This window comes from Mastomys coucha, unplaced genomic scaffold, assembly GCF_008632895.1.
Source record: "Mastomys coucha isolate ucsf_1 unplaced genomic scaffold, UCSF_Mcou_1 pScaffold20, whole genome shotgun sequence".
Lineage (NCBI taxonomy): Eukaryota > Metazoa > Chordata > Mammalia > Rodentia > Muridae > Mastomys > Mastomys coucha.
This window is the reverse complement of record NW_022196903.1, coordinates 13,323,764-13,337,918: the sequence shown is the minus strand read 5'-3', so window position 1 is coordinate 13,337,918 and position 14,155 is coordinate 13,323,764. Positions and strand designations below refer to the sequence as shown.

At 38.6% G+C, this 14,155-nt stretch overlaps 1 protein-coding gene across 4 annotated transcripts in view; it reads right to left on the bottom strand.

Moving 5' to 3' along the window:
* St7 (suppression of tumorigenicity 7) overlaps positions 1–14,155 on the bottom strand; it is a 252,070-nt gene that overhangs the window by 206,867 nt on the left and 31,048 nt on the right. The window contains exon 1 of one of the 4 annotated variants that reach the window (XM_031381228.1): positions 9,653–9,707. The exons of the other annotated variants lie outside the window; for them this stretch is intronic. Coding sequence (XP_031237088.1) covers positions 9,653–9,674 — 22 coding nt within the window. The 5' untranslated portion in view covers positions 9,675–9,707. Of the gene's footprint in view, positions 1–9,652; positions 9,708–14,155 lie in introns of those variants that run through there. 4 annotated transcript variants of the gene reach the window in all.

The window sequence follows — 14,155 nt, the reverse complement described above, 5'->3', positions numbered from 1 at the left end:
TCCTGGGCAGATATCATACAGACCCTACAAGAACACAAATGCCAGCTCAGGCTACTATACCCAGCAAATCTCTTAATTACCATAGATGGAGAAAACAAGATATTTCATGACAAAACAAAATTTACAGAATATTTTTCTATAAATCCAGCCCTACAAAGGATAAAAGATGGAAAACATCAACATAAGGAGCAAAACTACACCCTAGAAGAAGCAAGAAGGTAATCTCTCAACAAATCCACACAAATCTAATTCTACCTCTTACAACAAAAACAACAGGAAGTAATAATTACTTTTTCTAAATATCTTAATATTAAAATTAATTTTGCCAACATATCCTAATCGATTGAAAATCCAAAAATATAAGGAATTAGAAATTTGTTGATTGTCATCCAATGGTCTCTCTAATTTGGTAATTGGAGAAATAGATCCAATATTGTACAATCTTTATACACTTTCAGCTTGTTTGTTTGTGACAGTGCCTTGCTGTGTACAACATAAGGGTCTTGAAATCTTGCTTCTCCTATCTCAGCCTCTCTATTAGTAGTATTGTTTATTTCATGTTTTTACACTATACTATTTGTTTTCAGGACAGCTTATATATTTCAAAAGTATTTATATATCCAAAAGAAACGTAGACAATCAAATTGGGAAGGGGCTTGGAAGAGAACAACAAAGAGTGAGACAATGCTTTGCTTGACATTTGTAACTCTTGTATCAAGTTTGAAGAAGAGGACTTTAAAAGTTACTCACTCTCTGAGATGAATGCTTTTCCAAATTATGACAGCCAATGAACCATATTCTTACCCTCACCTAATGTCTGTGCCACCCTCTAAGCAGAACCATTGTTCATTGAAACAGTTGGTGAATGGCTTTATAGGTAGACCATCTTAATACACATACCATTTCATAAATGAATGTAACCTGTTCTCTGTGGGCTAAGAATAAAGTCACTCACTCAAGTCAAATAGCTTTGACCAGAGAAGGAAGTCTGTATCCAAAAATCGTGCCTACAATTCATTCCTTGGCACAGCAGAACTGTCAACTCTCAGCTTAGCTTCAATGGAGGTAAAATCCTTTGGGGATGTGAGGGTCACTGAAGTACAGCCTTATTACAATAAAATCCAATGTCTAAAAACTTCTTATTTTGGGCTTGTACCACAGTAAGAGCCAAGATTTTCAGCTCTACTAAATACAAAACAAACAAACAAACAAAAAGACTTTATATAATTATGTTCATTTAAGAACATACTAGTAATGATGTATTATTTTGAAATTTACAGTTAATATGTTTGGAGTTATTTAAAATTTATATTGAGAAAAGTGTATGTATTTTCAGTATTGCTGTACACAAGCATCTATATAAGACTTAAATTGATTGTTGTTTTATATCAAGCAACTTTTATAATACTCATTTTTATTGTTATAATATTTTATAAATTTTAAAGAATATTTCAAAAAAGATATTATAGGTATTGAAGGGGGTTCTCTGGGAGGAGTTGGGGTACAAAATGGAAACAAGAGTGTGATTTAATTCTATTTACTTAAAATGTTTTTAAATGCTAACAAATTCAGATAAATTGAAATCATGTAACTTTTCTCCTCATAATGCAATAAAACTTAAAAAGAAAAAATTTTATGTCTATACATGGGCCCCACCCCCAAGACTTCTCACTTTGCATATATAATATTCTAAAATCTGAAGAAAAGTCATATCTAAAACAATTTTGGCCCTGAATATTTCAAATAAGGGATGCCCAACCTCTAGAAAGGGAAATGATACAGATATGATAATATATAGGTTCTGATACTAGACAACAACTGTAACACATTATCACACATAACAAATAGTCTACAAAGAAAGAGAAATGACATTATAGTGTGCAGGATTTTAAAAACACCACAGAGCCCCCACAAAAAATTCCAATATGTGCTGTAGCACAGATGAACCTCAAAACTATGATAATGAAAAAGCCAGTCACGGAGGAACTACTTGATCTCACAGTGGCACATAAAGGACATGGGAACTAGGGGCTAAGGGAGACAGATGAATATGGAATCTCAGTTTTGTGAACAAAAACTTGGTTGAACAACGTAAATATCCTATTACTCTACCTACCAAACTGTACACTCAATGACTAAAAAGGTAACTTTGAGGTTATGTAAATTTTCCCACAGTTAATTTTTTAAAACAAAATATTTTAAAACTAAAAGAAATTAACTGTTAAAATGGAAAGCAACTAGCTAATGCCTGATGGAGAATCAATGGCAGTTTTGCTTTTTAATTTACACACCTCTTCACTATTGCATACACAATGCAGCTCACTATGAAACCCATCCTATCCAGTTTTTTTTAAAGGTTTCTCATTGTATATGTACTGTCAGCCTAAAAGCTGTGCAATCTAGGAGCTAAAGAATCAATTAAGTTTTAAAAGATATATTAAGATAAAATTTGTAACTATAATAAATATAAAATAACAAACTGGGTTTTTTTTTTGCTAGATAGACAGGGTTTTATAAATTTCATATTGTTTATATAGTTAGAGTTTATATAAATTTTAATCATAATAGACAATATAAAGTATAAAGAGTACAAATTGTATTATTTAATATTATGCTTGGCAATTCTTATTAAAGGATAAATGGACAAGCTTAAGTAGTGGTCCACTTCCTAAGTCCCAGAAAATCTTATCCTCTAGAATAGATGAGAACATGTTATTGCTATCAGCGGACAGTAGTATCCCACACAAGGATAGTGTGTAGGAAAGAATGGAGCACCACTTGCTACCCACCACTGCCCTCCTTTGAAAGCCTTTCTAACTCTGAAAAGTTACATTGATTCTACTTAAAAACATACCAGGCAAAGGGCAGAAGATGGACAAAGAAGGTTTTGGTTTAGACAAAGATCTCCTTCTGGGACACTTCTTGGGCAACTCTGACCTCAGTGACACAGAGATGAGCTAAGTTGCTGCTGAGCTCATGTGGAAAGACTGTTAAAAGCACACCTGTACAGATGGGAACATGGCAGGAGCTCGTATCATCTACTAATTAGTGTTATTATAAAGCTGCTATCACTGACTTTCTATTTCAGTAGTGAAACAGTTCTGAAACATCTTGTCTCATGATCTATGCGGTTATAGCTCTCAGACAAACATGTTATCCTTTTGTGTGTAAGCATGTCTGATTAATGAGAAAGCTTCTACTTCCACTGAGATATTCTTACAAAAGAATTTCTCAATTCGACTCAAATTTCTTTCCCAGGCTCTTGTTTCCCATTTTCATTCTTAACAGAAACTTGTCCTACCTACTTTACATGAGCATCATTTATTTTTAAGTTTGAGTCTGAGAACATAGCTGCCTCCTGTGTCTTGAGCCGTGTCCCATGTTAGTCACTGTTTCCATAGCTCATCAGCACTTAGGAGGAAGTAAGATGTGATATGCAAAGAAGGAACTGTGAGCTCTATCAGTAATGCCCTTCAGCATTTCATTAAAAATTTGACAAGAGAATTTTGTGGCTGGGTTCATGTTCCAATCCCTCTTCTGGAAGTCTTGCCTGGTTACAGGAAATAGCCCATTCGGGTGCCATATCCCCATAGCTAGCAGTCTTAGTTAGGGTCGACCTCATAGATTCCTGGGAGTTTCCATAGCTTTAGGTTTCTAGCTCATTCCAGAGATGTAGCCCCTGTACCCTGATTCCAGCTGTGTAACCCACCACTCTCTCTCTCCCCCATCCTCCTCCTAGTGTACAAGATGTGCAGGAGTAAAGATGGAACAGAAATTGATGGAGTGGTCAACCAACGACTGGTTCAGCTTGGGACCCACACCATGAGAGAGAAAGAACTCTGACACTGTTAGTGATATTCTGCTGTATTTGCAGACAAAAGCCTAGCAAAACCATCATCAGAGAGGCTTCACCCAGCAACTGATGGGAACAGATAGAGAGACCCACAATCAGTCATTAAGTGGAGCTCAGGGGAATCCTCCAGAAGAAGGGGAGGAAGATTTGTATGAGCCAGAAAGGTCAAGCACACTACGAGAAAACTTACAGAATCCACTGACCTGGCCCACAGGGACTACAGAGTCTGAACCAGGGAGCATGCACAGGACTGACCTAGGCCCTCTGCACACATGTAATACATGTGCAGCTTGGTCTTCACACGGGACCCCTAACAGCAGAAGCAGGGGCTGCTTATGACACTGTTGCCTACCTTTGGGACCATTTCTTCCCACTGGGCTGCCTGTTCTAGCCTCAGTAGGAGAAGATGCCCCTCATCTCATAGCAACTTGATGTGCAAGGGCTTGTTAATATGCACGGGAAGCCTAGCCTTTTCTGAGAAGAAAGGGAGGAGGAGGAGGTTTTCGGGGATGTGAAGAACTGGGATAAGAGGAGGGAGGGGAAAAACTGTGTCAGGATGTAAAGCTAATTAATTAATTAATTAAAATATTTTTAACAAGAGAGACTGAAAAGATGACTCAGCACTTAAAAGCACTCACAGCTCTTGCTGGGAATCTGGATTTGGTCCCAGGCATCCACAGCAGGGGGCTCACAACCACCTGTAATTCCAGTTCCAGGAGTGTCAATGCCCTCTGGCCTCAATGGGAACTTGCTGGTGCATGATGCAAATAAATTCCCATGATGTTCATAAATTCATGAAGGTATGCACACACACACACACACACACACACACCACAAATAAAACTAAATAAATCTTTTAAAACTTTGGCATAAGTGCTCATGAAAACTGGACATATTTTCATATTAATGTTAGACACCCCTGTGGAATGCTTGTGTCTCAGCATAGGCAGCAGGGACCTGAAAGGAAAGCAAAGTTCAGTCTAGACAAGGTTAACGGCTTGTACATTTTCTACAATGTCAAAATAAGATTGGAGTTTTTAGTCATATAACAGAGTTTTATGTCTCATAATAAATCATAAGTAAATAGTATCAAATAACATGAACAACTTTAAGGTGTTTTATCATAACATATTAACAAATACACTTCACTTCACCAGAACTTGTCTTCATATTAAAAATGTAAAAAGATGCATAGAAATGTGTTTCTTTAGAAAAAATAGAAAGAAGGAAGGAAAGAAAGAAAGAAAGGGGGTGGAGGGAGGAAAGAAAGAAAGCCAGCCAGCCTGTTGGCCTACACTGAAGATAGACAAGATCATAAAAAGAAAACCACAGATATGGGTGAGCTTCTAGATATCATACAGTGACACCTAAACAGATCTGTGTTACAAAATAGCTTAGGAAGGACTACCTAAAACGTGCCCTTCCCCACACAATGGTTCTCCAAAATACTCCTCAACTTGAATCAACTTGCCTTTATGAAACATAGATTTAACTATCTAAGTGATTCATTCCACGCAAAATGTTTTATGAAAAGATATGTCACACTTTTCATCAATTCTGTAACACAAATTTTTAAACCTATATGGTCATTTAAAATTATACCCAAACACTTGTTTCTAAATAATTAGAAAATAAGGATTGGTATTCATTTTTAAACACCAGGTATAAGGCATAAGCATACTAACTGTTACATATTAAAAAAGCACAAGAAAAAAATGGTTTTAGGTCTGTAATCAAGACTGTTTCTAGGCATTCATCATTAGAAGAAGGGAAAAATAAGTGTAATTTATTTCAAAATCTTTATTTATTGAAAACTGCATAAGATAAGCATTCCTAACCTCATCTTATGTATCATCTATGGTGCTTGTTAGTTTGTCAACTTGACACAAACCAGTGTCACCTGGGAAAATGGAACCTGAATTTGAGGAACTGCCTCCACAGACTGGCTGTAGGGAAGTCTTTTGGACATTTTCAGGATCAATGAGGCCTAGCTCACTATGGGCACTACATCCTTGGGCAGCCATTAAGTACCACTCCTCCATGGTCTCTGCCGCAGTTGCTGCCCCCAGATTCTTTCCTGAGTTCCTGCCTTAGCTCTCCTGGATGATGGACTGTAACCCAGAACCAAATCATCCCTTTCTTCCCCAAGCTGCTTTTTTGGTCCTGGTATTTATCACACCAATAGGAAGCATACTAGGACAGGTTGTATTTTTCAATAATTCACATAAATGCATTTACACTCCAGCACTGAAGAGAACTACCACAAAGAGCATCCCAGTTCATAAATTCCAGAGCTCAGTGCCTCCCACATGTGTTATTTCTAAGGCACTGCATTAGTCAGTCTAGGGCACTTGAGCAGCTAAATTGTTGTTTTGAGCTTCTGGAGAAAAATGTGGATATTATCGCTGAACTATCCTCCAAAAGACCTGAAATAAGATATTCACCTTTAAGACATTTATGTTGCCCATATACTCACTGGAGCATGGTCAAACTCCTGCTGGCCATCCCCTTAAAGAAACTGAGTCCTTCTCTACTTTCGCCCCTCCCATCAATTATGGGGAGTTACACTTCAGTATCCTTATCACAAGGACATTGAGTTCTCTTCAATGGCTTTCTGTCGAGACTGTTACTTGGGGACCTGGGGTGTCACAGAAGTATTGGATGTTCCTCTTTCTCAACTATGAATGTGCAGTCATCAATACCATAGCAAAAATAGCATCCTTAGAGTTAATGGAAGCATGGATCTTTGCCAAGATCCTTTCCCAAGACTTCCACATGGCCTTGGGCATTAGATCACTGAGAACCTCAGCATGGTCACCAGTGGCAGTCCACACCACAGACACCAACACAGCCCTCTGTTGCAGCGTGGGCCACAGACTTTATCATAGCCCAGGTCAAGGACACCAGCACAGCCTCAGCTGGAAGCTCAGGCCACTCACAGAAACATGGCTTCAGGTGGCAGCAGAGAGCTCGGACATCGGCATGGGCTTCAGTGATTGGGCAGACCGTGGATATTAACATGGCATCAAGTGGCTACGTGGGCCACAGAGGCCTACATGTTATTTATTTTGTTTGTTCAGTGTTTTGAAATAGGGTCTCTCAGTGCCCTGGCTGTCTTGGAGTTGTTATTTTTTTGATATGTACAGCATGCTTTGGAATGGCTGAGAGTTTTTTTTTTTTAAATACATGGTTTTTTTTAAAGATTTATTTATTTGTTAGATGAAAGTACACTGTAGCTGTCTTCAGACATACCAGAGGGCATCAGATCTCATTACAGATGGTTATGAGCCACCATGTGGTTGCTGGGACTTGAACTCAGGACCTTTGGAAGAGCAGTCAGTGCTCTTTACCACTGAGCCATCTCTCCATCCCCCTGGCTGAGAGATTTTAAAGGCTGAATGTGTCATCCTTTCTGGAGACCTGTACATGCTGAAGTGGTAAAATTATGATCCAAATAGATTCTACAAAGTAAGGACAAAGCACCTCTGGTCAGTTTCCTGCACCTCTGGTTGTCACTGGTCAGCTTCCTGCACCTCTGGTTGTCACTGTCCACCATTGTCAGACACTGCAGGGTGTGTCTAGATTGAATAATTTTTTTTCTTACATATCCAAAAGACAATCGTTTTGTATCTGGAACAAGAAGTTCAACTAAAAGTTATATTACCTGTACTTGTCAGTACCCTTAATCTGAATGAAGAGAAACTTAAGGAAAATCCCAAATAGGGTACCATAAATATCAGTACTTTTTATTTCAAACTACTCTGTAAACTATATGCAGACTACAGCACTACTATTTCAAGAGGTTCCACTTCACCCAGCAGCTGGTGACAACAGATGCAGAGACCCACAGCCAAAAATTAGGCAGAACTTGGGGAATCCTGTGAAAGAGTGGGAGGAAGGATTGAAAGAACCAGGAGGGTCAAGCACACCACAAGAAAACCTACAGAATCAACTAACCTGGGCACAAAGGGGCTCACAGAGACTGAGCCACCAACCAGAGAGCATGCATGTGACAGACCTAGTCTCCCTATGTATGTAATAGATGTACAGCGTGGTATTCATTTGGGACCACTAACAGCAAGAACAGGAACTGTCTCTGACTCTGCTGCCTGTCTTTGCATCCTTTCCCCCTAATTGGATGCCATTGTCTAACCACAGTAAAAGATTCCCCCAGTTTTACTACAGCTTCATATGCCAAGGTGGGTTCATATCCGTGGGAGGTCTCCCCTTCTCTAAGGAGAAAGGGAGGAGGACATAAGGGAAAAGGAGGGACTGGGAGGAGGGAACAGAAGAAGGTCTGATCAGGATGTAAAAAGTTAATACATTAATTAATTAGTGAAAAAAAAAGACAGAGTTTCTGACCTTAGAGAAAACAGAAAATGAAAGAAAGAGAGCTCTAAACAGATTGTAGACACCCTGCAAAGAAACTCAGGTCAGCAGCAACTAGAGTTTGCAAACAACATTTACATCTCTTCCTCAGAAACCTTTGAAAAACTCCCCAGGAGAGGGCAAGGGGAAAATTCACACTGTAAAAATAAAATTCAGGACATGCATCTGATGTTGCCCACAACATAATGAATTTTATGTTCAATGTATTTGATCTGGAGAATTCTTTCATTCAATCAATAGTTCTTAAAGTATTCTGCCCTTAACGTGTGTGGAGGGAGGGAGGGAGGTTTGGAAATCGAACACACCACTCCAATGCATAGCAAGCTGAAACACAGAGATTGCATATAACTGGCTATAATGTGAAGTATAACACACTAAAAATATTTCAAGCTATCAATTGAAATTAATTAAATGAATCTTGAAAACATAACCAAATACTATATTATAAACCTGAAATACCAAAATAATAAATCTTAATTGATTTGTATGAAGTAGTTTTCCATATACTTTTATTAGACTCTGGGTATAACTGAAATTCCAATTATATTTAGTTAGGATAATATAAGAATCTTATAATCACTGTGCTATTGAGTGGGGGATAAGAAAATGGTCACCTCTGCCCTTTTAAATATATAGCCTATATTGATATTAGCACAATCATTCTCATAAACATGATTATCAGTCTATCATAAATAAACAACCCCCCAAAAAGTGGAAATAGTCCTGAGACCATCGCACACTGTCTCTGGTTACATGAGTTACACAGGCAATGCCTTCCTCCAAGTTGGACTCAGGAAATCCCCAATGGCTCATGGGATCTTCTAATGTCTAACACTGATGCCTCTAAAAGTACTACCACCAGTCCTGCAGCTGGATGACCTCACTAACTTACTGTAACTCACACACACATGAAGCTTCTCCCTGAAGCTGACCCAGCAGGTAAAAGGTCTCTTTCTAGGCAGACAGCTGAAGTCCACATCACAACAGGAAGCAGGAAAACTGCTCAACCTCACTTAGCATTGGTACTTTCTCTCCTATGATGTTCTTTGAAAAAGTAGCCTAGAAATTTGAAAATACAGTTTATAGATACAAAATACTACTAGTAATGCATTTTGTCCTCTTAAACAGAGATAAATAGAGGCTGGTTGAGGTTTCAACTGACATGAAAGCATACCTCTACCCTGCTCTTTCCCCTCTACCTAAAGAATACATTTGTTTCACTCATTTCCCTAATTATATGACCCAATCTAAAGCATAGGAAATCTGCAGGGCAAAAGTTTGGGAGAATATATATTGAATATAGGAGGTTTTTAATAATAAAAATAATAAATAATAAAAAGAATTTTAAATAATAAAATAAAAATAAAAAAATTTAAATAATTAAAAGAATTTTAGTAATAAAATTCTTACCTTCAGAAACAGCCACCAGCATCTTTCCAATAGGATGCTACAAATGCTTTAAGCAATATAAGACTAAATAGCGCACATTCCTAGTCTGTAGGCATCAAAGCACCATGATGCTGAGCAATCATTATGACAGCACAAAGACCCTATGTGTATTTCTGTATGGTCTCTGGTGGGATGGTCCAGCCCTCCCAACCTTCTGATGGCGTTCACTAGTCTTCCTAGTACCCCAAAACTTAGAAGAAGTTTCTGTTATTACATCAGTTATTTTGCAAAACTACAAAGCTAGCTTCAAATGCAAATGAAGATAATACAGAATCTTGGATGACCGCTTAACAGGACAGTAAACAGCCTGAAAAAAAGTCCCAAAGCCACTCTTCTCTTTGGCTTCTTGTCTCTCCCATCAAGGGGGCATTAAAGCTACTTTGAAGCCTGTCTTATCTAATAGGTATCTATAGGGAGAGAGATTTAAATTTAAAATGCAGAGCCAGACAGAGGTACACACCTGTAATGGAGCTCTCGGAAGCTGAGGAAGGGGAACTGTAAGTGCAAGTCCAGCTTATGTAACAGAGACCCTTCCCCTCTTAAAAACCAACAGTCAGGTCCATAACTATGACTTAAGAATTCTCATAGCTAGAAGATGGCTCAGCAGGGCAGAAGCAGCTCTTGCTTCACTACAAGAGGACACTCACAAATTTCTAGTTCCCACCCACACTGGGCAGCTCATGGTCATCTGTAATTATAGCTCCGAGGTATCCAGCAGCCCCTTTTGGCTTCCATAAGTGTACATGTGCATACACATACAGTATACATTTACAGACACATACATAGAAAAAAATAAATAAATCTTAAAAATAAAACTTCACTAGCAGTTAAAAAAAAAAAGACAGGCATGTCGGCAGTCCATAGTTTATCTCCAAACTCTCTTCAACAATTGGCTTTAAATAGAAACGTGGCAAAATCACATTAAAAGCAGAAACTTAGAAAATTAGAACAACTGATTTAGTAGCCAGCAAATGAATGTACTCTTTTACAATACTATTTAAATAAACTAATATACAAGATGATTGTGAAAATAACACTAGCAATGTACCTAAAGTTTCTGGACCACAGATAAGTCAATTCTTCCAAACTCAGAGACATTTCATCTTCTCTTTTATTTCTTATGGGACTGTGCCTGAAAATGGGCTGAGAAGACTTCATGCCATATATCTAAGAGGTTTATAATATCAATTCTTGAAAAAGCACCAGATAAGTCTATTTTTCTATCTCTGGACTTTTTAAAGCTCCAGACTGAGGCAATGGTTCTGCTATAACTCCTATAAACCAGAGATCTCTATTTGCATGTACACACACATACACACACACACATACACACATACACACACACATACACACACACACATACACACACACAAACACACACACAAACACACACACATACACACAAACACACATACATACACACACATATGTACACACAAACATACACACACATATACACACATATACACACATACATACACACACACATACACACAAACACACATACATACACACACATATGTACACACAAACATACACACACATACACATACACACACATATACACACATACATACACACACACATACACACACAAACACACATACACACACATACACACAAATACACACACATACACACACACATACACACACACATATACATACATACATACACACAAACACACACACACATACACACACACATATACACACATACATACACACACACACATATACATACATACACACACACACATATACATACACACATATACATACACACAAACACACACACATACACACAAACACACACACACATACACACACATACACACACATATACACACATATATACACACACACATACACACAGAAACACACACATACACACACATACACACAAACACACACACATACACACACATACACACACACATATACATACATACATACACACAAACACACACACACATACACACACATATACACACATACATACACACACATACACACACATATACACACATACATACACACACATATACATACACACAAACACACACACATACACACAAACACACACACATACACACACACATAAACACACATATACACACATACATACACACACACATACACACAGAAACACACACATACACACACATACACACAAACACACACACATACACACACACATACACACACACATATATACACACATACATACACACAAACACACACACACACATATACACACATACATATACACACATACACACATATACACACATACATACACACACATATACATACACACAAACACACACACATACACACACACATACACACAAAAACACACACACATACACACACACATACACACACAAACACACACACATACACACACACATACACACAAACACACACACATACACAAATAAAATAACAAAACTTTCTTTAAAAGATACATTGACTTGGAGCCCTTTTCATAAATACACAGGAGTGGAATAGCTGGGTCATATGGAGAATCTGTTTCTAATTTTGTGATTGACTTCTATATTGATATTCTGTAGCGGCTAGACAAGTTTACTTCCCACCTGCAGGTGTCCTTTGTCCACATCCTTAGTATTATTATTTTTTTTTGAGATAGAGTTTCTCTGTGTAGCCCTGGCTATCCTGGTACTCACTCTGTAGACCAGGCTGGCCTCAAACTCAGAAATCTGCCTGCCTCTGCCTCCCAAGTGCTGGGATTAAAAGGGTGCACCACCACCGCCTGGCTCTCAGTATTATTTTTTATTGTCTATTTTCTTAATGATTTCCAGTCCAACCAAGGTGAGATGGAATGTCGATCTAATTTTAATCTGCATTTCTACTGATTGATATATGCATCAGTAGAATCCAAACCGTCCATGGGAGCAACAAAGGGGACTGCTGGGGGGGGGGGCGGTGCAGAAAGGAAAAGTGAGTGGGTAATGCAGAGCATCTTCCAACAATACAGTACACTATATTCTTACATGATAATGGTGCAATATATACACGAGGTAAATTTTAAGCTGAAAAGTGATTCTAAATGAACAAACAGAAAATGACCAGTCTGCAATTAAACCTCCAGTCATTTACTAAAACAGGAAACATTGTGTTCACGTAAATGAGGACACATTACATTTATTCCAAGAAATGGATTTCTCAACATAAAATATTACTAAATTTTCATCCATAACCATGTATCTTCTTCCCCTTTTTTGTTGTGGTATCTAACAGAAAGTTTCAAGTCAAGATATTTCCTCTAATGTTTTGTAGAATTCATCTTCATTGTTTAGTTCACAAAAAAACATCACCAAAGGTTTCTTTTCATTTAAAAACATTGAGTCCGAGGTTTGAAAGAAAAGTACAGACTCTCAGATAAATCTAATCATTTCCATCATAAAAACCAGAGTAGCTTCTCCAAAGAGTGGCAGTGCTTTCTCTAGTTTGGAAGTTCACTATGTATGATACATAAAACACACTGGGGTTGGGGAGCTGGTCAACAGATAAAGCGCTGGTGACAAGCAGCACCATACATCAGATCCCCAACATCCAGAGATTCCAGGTAGGCTACCCTCTAATTTCTGCACTGGGAAAGTGGAGACAAGCTGGCTAGTGAGGTTAGCCCATGATGGTAAGTTCTAGATTCGCTGGAGAAATGTTGGCCTGCTAAGTAAGGTGGAGCGTAACTGAGGACCCCTCAGGCGTGCACAGATAAACACATGTGTGGGGGCCTTAAGACAAGTCTCTCCCTGGCCTCGGAGCTCAGTTTTCAGGTAGGCTGGCAGCCAGTAAGACCTAGCAATCCTATCTCTACTAGCCATCAACTAACTCTAGGGTTAGGCATTGCACAGTCAAGCTGAGGTATGCATGTGGGCTCTGGGGATCTCAACTCCGACCTCACATGTGTGCAACAAACACTCTTATACACTGAGCCTTCTGTCCAGCTCAATTCGTTAAATAATACATTTTCTCCATTTGTCTGCAAGAAAAGAATGAGTAGGATCAGACTCTTTTTGTTGGTTTTGTTTGTTTGTTTATTTGAGACAGGTTTTAATTATAAAGTTCTAGATGTCCTGGAACTCACTCTGTAAACCAGGCTGGCCTCAGACTCACATAGATCTGCCCTGCCTCCTGAGCAATGGGACTAACACTGTGCACTACCACACCCGGCTAGGATCATACTCGGAATCCCTACACATTGGGTAGTGTTCTGTTGAGAAAGCAGAGACCTGAAAGGGATGATACTGAAGGACTGGAGGAAGGGAAGCTGGGGATTGGCAGTGTGGACAGACAGACCATTTGAGCGCTCAAAATGAGCATAATTCTCACCAAAAGACTTTGCTCCTTTCCCTTCCTCTTCTCTTCTCTCCTCCCGTCTCCTCCCCTCCCTTCCCCTCCCTTTCCCTCCCCTCTCCTTTCCTCTCCTCCCCCTCCT